Source organism: Epargyreus clarus, unplaced genomic scaffold, assembly GCF_041222505.1.
Source record: "Epargyreus clarus isolate Ecla_fem2 unplaced genomic scaffold, WU_Ecla_fem_2.2 ptg000005l, whole genome shotgun sequence".
Classification (NCBI taxonomy): domain Eukaryota; kingdom Metazoa; phylum Arthropoda; class Insecta; order Lepidoptera; family Hesperiidae; genus Epargyreus; species Epargyreus clarus.
This window is the reverse complement of record NW_027332213.1, coordinates 782,232-790,046: the sequence shown is the minus strand read 5'-3', so window position 1 is coordinate 790,046 and position 7,815 is coordinate 782,232. Positions and strand designations below refer to the sequence as shown.

Genomic DNA, 7,815 nt, shown 5'->3' with positions numbered 1-7,815 from the left:
GTTATGTAAGTAGATACGTATAACACAGATGTGGACAAACTACCTATTACAATAAATTTGCAAAATAATATAATATATTTTTTTAAAGGTTTACAATCCCTGAATGTGAAATCACGTGATCTGCTGAAACTGACATTCTAGGAAGGATCTACATGATAAATAAAGATACTTTTGTTTTCAGAACAACTTCGATAACGTCAATTTATCCGAGTTTTATGGCTTCAAATTTTGGCACCTCTCGGGTGATAATTTATAAATTTTAATCAATAATGATAAAGGAAACAAAAAATATAACTAAAAAATTTATTTTATATTTATCTATTAAATACATATAGTTTCTTGAAATAATCACAATGGTCTAGGCAGTTCGTCTGCTAATTCGAAATGATAATAAATATTTACAATGTTCTAAGGCGACAGGTGGTGTTGGAGATTCCCTTGTTATTATTGGACCGCAGCTTCGCTGATTCTGTAACAAAATATTTAAGTTTATTTCTGATTTTAGAGTGTTCTGTGTCGAATTTCCCGCAACTCGTCAAATTTCTTAATCACGCTATCGAAGTTTTCTCAACACCTGGTACATATACAAAATCCGAACAGGCAATTAGGGAAAAAAACCCTTATTAAGCAAAAATTTGGTGAATTCCTGTATGCGAGTGCAAATGTTCGTTACATCACTTGCGCATACACAGTGGGCCGGATAAAGTCCACGCCAAACTTTTGGTCCGCTCTGAATATAGGAACGAGTCGCGTTGCAACAGCAAATTGTAGATATTAGCGGGACGACGACAGCGCAGTACCCTTCCGGCACCCTCCTTAGTGTGCTCTTACTGTTGCTACAGAGTATGCTTGTAGTTGTGTTCGACCGCATTGGCTCTCTGACTACACCTGCGTTCAGCAACTTCAGAGTGGACTAGAAGTTTGGCGCGGACTGTACACACCTGTTGGCGAGCACGGCGGCGGCGGCGGCCACGACGTCGGGCGGGCGCGGCAGGGCGAGCGCCTCGAGCGCGCGCGCGTAGGGCGGGGCGGACTGTACGCACCTGTTGGCGAGCACGGCGGCGGCGGCGGCCACGACGTCGGGCGGGCGCGGCAGGGCGAGCGCCTCGAGCGCGCGCGCGTAGGGCGGGGCGGACTGTACGCACCTGTTGGCGAGCACGGCGGCGGCGGCGGCCACGACGTCGGGCGGGCGCGGCAGGGCGAGCGCCTCGAGCGCGCGCGCGTAGGGCGGGGCGGACTGTACGCACCTGTTGGCGAGCACGGCGGCGGCGGCGGCCACGACGTCGGGCGGGCGCGGCAGGGCGAGCGCCTCGAGCGCGCGCGCGTAGGGCGGGGCGGACTGTACGCACCTGTTGGCGAGCACGGCGGCGGCGGCGGCCACGACGTCGGGCGGGCGCGGCAGGGCGAGCGCCTCGAGCGCGCGCGCGTAGGGCGGGGCGGACTGTACGCACCTGTTGGCGAGCACGGCGGCGGCGGCGGCCACGACGTCGGGCGGGCGCGGCAGGGCGAGCGCCTCGAGCGCGCGCGCGTAGGGCGGGGCGGACTGTACGCACCTGTTGGCGAGCACGGCGGCGGCGGCGGCCACGACGTCGGGCGGGCGCGGCAGGGCGAGCGCCTCGAGCGCGCGCGCGTAGGGCGGGGCGGACTGTACGCACCTGTTGGCGAGCACGGCGGCGGCGGCGGCCACGACGTCGGGCGGGCGCGGCAGGGCGAGCGCCTCGAGCGCGCGCGCGTAGGGCGGGGCGGACTGTACGCACCTGTTGGCGAGCACGGCGGCGGCGGCGGCCACGACGTCGGGCGGGCGCGGCAGGGCGAGCGCCTCGAGCGCGCGCGCGTAGGGCGGGGCGGACTGTACGCACCTGTTGGCGAGCACGGCGGCGGCGGCGGCCACGACGTCGGGCGGGCGCGGCAGGGCGAGCGCCTCGAGCGCGCGCGCGTAGGGCGGGGCGGACTGTACGCACCTGTTGGCGAGCACGGCGGCGGCGGCGGCCACGACGTCGGGCGGGCGCGGCAGGGCGAGCGCCTCGAGCGCGCGCGCGTAGGGCGGGGCGGACTGTACGCACCTGTTGGCGAGCACGGCGGCGGCGGCGGCCACGACGTCGGGCGGGCGCGGCAGGGCGAGCGCCTCGAGCGCGCGCGCGTAGGGCGGGGCGGACTGTACGCACCTGTTGGCGAGCACGGCGGCGGCGGCGGCCACGACGTCGGGCGGGCGCGGCAGGGCGAGCGCCTCGAGCGCGCGCGCGTAGGGCGGGGCGGACTGTACGCACCTGTTGGCGAGCACGGCGGCGGCGGCGGCCACGACGTCGGGCGGGCGCGGCAGGGCGAGCGCCTCGAGCGCGCGCGCGTAGGGCGGGGCGGACTGTACGCACCTGTTGGCGAGCACGGCGGCGGCGGCGGCCACGACGTCGGGCGGGCGCGGCAGGGCGAGCGCCTCGAGCGCGCGCGCGTAGGGCGGGGCGGACTGTACGCACCTGTTGGCGAGCACGGCGGCGGCGGCGGCCACGACGTCGGGCGGGCGCGGCAGGGCGAGCGCCTCGAGCGCGCGCGCGTAGGGCGGGGCGGACTGTACGCACCTGTTGGCGAGCACGGCGGCGGCGGCGGCCACGACGTCGGGCGGGCGCGGCAGGGCGAGCGCCTCGAGCGCGCGCGCGTAGGGCGGGGCGGACTGTACGCACCTGTTGGCGAGCACGGCGGCGGCGGCGGCCACGACGTCGGGCGGGCGCGGCAGGGCGAGCGCCTCGAGCGCGCGCGCGTAGGGCGGGGCGGACTGTACGCACCTGTTGGCGAGCACGGCGGCGGCGGCGGCCACGACGTCGGGCGGGCGCGGCAGGGCGAGCGCCTCGAGCGCGCGCGCGTAGGGCATGGGCGCGTCGGCGCCGCACACGCGCCACACCGGCGCGTCCAGCTCGAAGAACGCCGGCGACTCCATCACGCGCGCGCACACTTCCGCGCCGATACCTGCGCACACGTACATGCAAATATAGACATTATCTCCGCGTAGATAATGATGCACATAAGCCGCATATAGCATAACCATATACTCATATAGCGGTGGGCTTAGAGTCCTGGCCCACCCTCCCTCCAACCTTAACATAATAGAAAAAATGAAAATTAGAGGATTTATAGACTAATTTCAGTGATTGTATATTATAGACAAAAACCTACGCTACGCTGTCCCTGCTTTAAATTTGAAAAAAAAAAAACACTTTTAAAAGGACCAACACTATTTGCTTTTCCTTCACTCCCAAAAGGTACCAAATTACCAATAGATAATTAATCCCGTCATATTTTTATAAGTCAACACTACCTTGCTCCTAGGGATTTTCCAAATAAAATTGTTAAAAAAAATATACAGTAAATACAATAAAATACTATTTTACCTGACTGCGGCCATCCCTGCTCAACTGTGATGAGGTGGTGTGTCTTGGCAATGGACTGTGCAATCGTCTCGAAGTCTAGAGGCCTGATCGACCTCAAGTTGATCACTTCACACTCAATTCCTGTAATATTATCATTCATTTTTGTACTTCAAAATATGCTTTTTACTCCTTTATCCTAACTCTGGACAACATCATATTAAATAACATACCTTACACAAATTCTAAGTTGTTTTGGGACTGTGATATTAAACCATGTACAACATACAAATGCACTCTGAGGTGCAAAAGGCATTTTCTGCTATCCTTTATTTAGAGCCAACATTCTCACATAAGATTTGACCACTGCTAATTATTTTAACTGATATTGTCAGATTTTTTATACTTAATCTAGTAAAAAGCATGTGCGAGGTACAGACCTTTTCCAGCGAGTTCATTAGCGGCCTGCAGGGCGGTGTCTGTGGCCTTGCCCGCGCACACCACTGTGATGTGTTGGCCGGGCCTCTCGATTTTCGCTTTACCTGTAATCATGTTAAAGGGAATCTATTAATATAATAACAAAACTGACGCTTTTGAAGTAATGTGTTAATATGCACAATAAGTAAACTAAAAAAAGAGCTAAAATTCACAATAATATTGAAAAGGGTTAAATTACGTTTGATGGAGAATTCAGGGGAAGATAGAAAACTATGTAAACTGTAGATTATATAGAAATTAAAATTTAGATTTAGTCACATGAAGGATATCAGATATTTGTCATTGACCACATATACAAATTATGTCACAATAATAAAAAAAAATCTCTATTTACAGAACAACAACATTCGTTTTTTTCCACAAGAACGATCACTATTATATATATTTACAGCTATAAATATATGCTATCTATATAACTGAATAATATACATAATAGAAATGTTAAATACACACCAATTGGCACTACAAAGTCTGGAGACAGTGCCTCGTCAGACATGGGGAATGGAACACCGTACAGGAGCTCATCTTCCAACACCACCACTGGGTCGTTTTCTCTGATGGCAGCTTTCAGAAGACCTTAAAAAAAATTACAAAAATTATGAAGCATTTTCCATGTTAACACTATAAAACTATAAACTCACAGTTTTCATGAAAGTACTATGTACACATTTTACAGTATTATTAATTAATGTTTAAGATCAGAGCCGAGGTTTTTCTGTACTTATCTACTTTATGAATTAATGAATTGAATCCAAAGATAATTAAGATGCACATTATTTACTGAATATTTTTTTGGCAAGCAACCTTTATTATGTCTACATATACTGTAACTGTAGCCGACAGTGATAGCCTAGTGGTTAAGAAACTCTGTCTCTCGATCGTGGGGACCGAGGTTCAAATCCCAGGCATGCACCTCTGATTTTTCAAAATTAAATGCATATTAGAAATTAATTATGACTTGCTTAAACGGTCAAGGAAAACATTATGAGGAAACCTGCATACTTGAGATTTATAAAAAAAATCTCAAAGGTATGTGAAGCCTACCAATACGCACTTGGCCAGCGCCTATGGCCTAATCCTTCTCATACTGAGAAGAAACCCGTGCACAGCAGTGGAACAGTAATGGGTTGATGATGATGATGATACTGTAACTTCCGCTTGTCATACAACAGCAAATTTGAAGGGGCACTTAGTGTTACTAATAAAAGAAAATTTCATTTTCTTTTTATTCATTTATAACCAACTCCAAAAAAAGGAGGAGCACTTCATCGAAAACTTTTTATAGCAGTTCACAAACCTTTAGCATCCTCCGAGGAGTATGGCATGAGCACCTTCAGCCCGGGGCAGTGGCTGTACCAAGCGCCGAAGCACTGCGAGTGCTGCGCGGCGACTCCCGCCGCGGCGCCGTTCGGACCGCGGAACACTATCGGCACGGGAACTTGGCCCGCTGACATGTAGAATGTTTTCGCTGCTGAGTTTATTACCTGGAAATTATGACATCATATATTAAGTCTAGATATTTCTAGACAAAGCAATGCTTATCTTTTTATGTAAACATTTTATATCAACTTCCCTGACAATCCCTCTCAATTATGTACTACTAGCTGATCTGGCAAACATTGCGAACAACCCTTGCCACTTACGAGGTATGAAAAATAGATAGTAGCTGATTCTCAGACTTACTGAATATGCATATAAAATTTGGTGAAAATCGGTAAAGTCGTTTTGGAGGAGTATGGTTACTAAAATTGTGACATGACAATTTTATATATAAGATGTAAATATTGAACACTAACTTCCCTGTGTATATTTTTAAGATATATAAGCAATCTAAAAATTAGCTTTGTTTCATATATTGCAGTAAGTCTAAATTAGTTAAAATATTTCCAAATTTAACATAATATGGTTAAGACGTGTGGTTAGACAGGCAGATAATTTTTTATATTGTGTTTTTGTTTTAATATTATGCAGGGGCTACAAAAATTAATATTCCTACATTCATAATTTTACATTTCCTTATATTGTGGTTTACGTAGACATACAGAAAAACGAGTAGAGCAACTCTACAATTCTACAAGGCAAGTCTATAATTTTCATTTGCATGTCTGCCAGGCTGAATATGAAGATTTTTAATCCTAAAATAAATTATTAGGCTAACACTTAGTTTCCAATACATATTTTAGATTAGTACAAAATGTTCTACTTACATGATCAATAGCCTGCATAGAGAAGTTGAAAGTCATGAACTCGCAAATAGGCCTGAGACCAGCGAAGGCAGCGCCCACAGCTATACCGGCAAAGCCAGCTTCTGTGATGGGCGTGTCTATTACTCTTTTGTCTCCATATTTCTTCCATAAGCCTCTGAAATTGTGTACATATTATTATTATTTATCATGTTATATTATACCATATGTTTATTAGTATGAATAATTATTCTCTCTATTTATATTCACTGGAGGGGTCCAAGATTGAAATCCCAGTTCTTCGATTTTTTGATGTTATGTGCCTCCTAAAATTATCACTTGCTATAATAGTGAAAGAAGATGTGAGAAAACCTACAAAAAAGGAATTTCTTTAAAAAGGGTTTCAAAGGTATGCAGATCACCAATTCACATTTATCCAAAGCTGTGGATATGACCTGATCTTTCTCTTTTAACACACTCATACCTAGCAGAGGAGTCTTATGGGATTCCAGATGTTTTATATTTTAAATTTGCTATAAGGCAGTGTTAGGATAGCTTTGCAGTTTCTATCAGTAATAAGTCTTGTGACATCAGATGGACTGGTTTATATATGATTAGAACAACATTTACTACACAAAACCAGATGTTTTATCATATTTAAGATTGCACTCGGCTTAAATTTTACATCAAGAAAGTAATCTACTAAGAGATAAAAAATCATAAATAACATAGATAATGTAATATTTATTTTGTATAGTTGTTTATATTGTAAGTAGGTATGTTGTATAGTTATAGGTTTCATAACTCACGGCCAATTTTATACACTGTGGCTGGCACAACAGTAAATCAGCTGTTAAGATTACACCTTGCAATTCTTGGTTATATAACATTGCAAAAAAATACTTTTGATTTTCGCAACAACAAAATATGTATAACTATAAATTTACTCAATACAATGTCAAATATGGTTGATAATCCACTTATTGTGCGAAACACATACAGGATTAGTGTTATAAATGTTATTTTTATTCGTAAACTAACCTTGTGACTTTGTAAGCACCGTCGTATTGAGCGACCTCCTCGCCTAAAACAAATACTCTTTCATCCTTCTCCATTTCCTCGTCAATCGCCTGGTTCAAGGCATCGCGGACGGTCACAGGCTTCGACGACAAAGCCTTCGATGACGAGAAGCTGCGGCGAGCAAGACGCGTTGCCCAACCAACTACCGGTGAAGATTTCAACGCCATTTTCACTGAACACTTTTTACCTACACTTTAATTATAAATGCAGTACACTTAATAGCTTGTTACTAGCTTTATGGGTACGATACTACTATTTTTCCTTAGAATTTTAGTTATAAACGCCGCTCTTGCAGCGAAGGATGAATGGAGGTCGCAACTGACGTTATGCTGACGTGAGTGACGTTTGGCTTTCATTTGACATATTTGACTGGCCGGAATCAGATTAACCCATAGATATATTATCCTACTGACGTTTAACCACAGGACCTGTATTTGTTTTGTGGATTCATTCACAAATTACCATTCTTTGTAGTGTGTCTGCTATGAATTTAAATAGACTGTTACTTGTTTGTATTTAGTTGTAATTGTAAAAATAAGAAAAGAAGTAAATTTCCAAGGGTTTATAAAAAGAAAATATATAACTAAAATTATCCGTCTAAAGACAAAGATGGCGTTAGTATAGCACGTGGGTAATTAAAAAAAAATACGCCAAGAATATAACTACCAAAGTTATGTTTGCGATATTATTTTGGATTA

The 7,815-nt window shown here is 47.0% G+C and overlaps 1 protein-coding gene across 1 annotated transcript; it reads right to left on the bottom strand.

Annotated features, from left to right (window-relative positions):
- Positions 1-289: 289 nt before the first annotated feature.
- Positions 290-7,458, bottom strand: Pdhb (Pyruvate dehydrogenase E1 beta subunit). The gene is made up of 8 exons (XM_073093747.1): positions 7,079-7,458; positions 6,062-6,215; positions 5,152-5,338; positions 4,308-4,430; positions 3,797-3,898; positions 3,381-3,500; positions 2,778-2,958; positions 290-469 (listed from the first exon to the last, which is right to left on the bottom strand). The coding sequence occupies exons 1-8, from the start codon at positions 7,282-7,284 to the stop codon at positions 445-447; spliced, it is 1,098 nt and encodes a 365-aa protein (XP_072949848.1). The 5' UTR covers positions 7,285-7,458; the 3' UTR covers positions 290-444.
- Between the last annotated feature and the right edge of the window lie 357 nt (positions 7,459-7,815).

What these genes read in the sequence shown, in the direction of transcription:
- Pdhb (XM_073093747.1), bottom strand. Translation starts at nt 7,284, where the DNA reads ATGGCGTTGAAATCTTCACCGGTAGTTGGTTGGGCAACGCGTCTTGCT. An exon ending in CTATGCAGGCTATTGATCAT is followed by an intron (nt 5,339 to 6,061) that starts GTAAGTAGAACA and finishes CATAATTTCCAG; the next exon opens with GTAATAAACTCAGCAGCGAA. An exon ending in GCCGCCGTGCTCGCCAACAG is followed by an intron (nt 470 to 2,777) that starts GTGCGTACAGTC and finishes ATTTTGTTACAG; the next exon opens with AATCAGCGAAGCTGCGGTCC.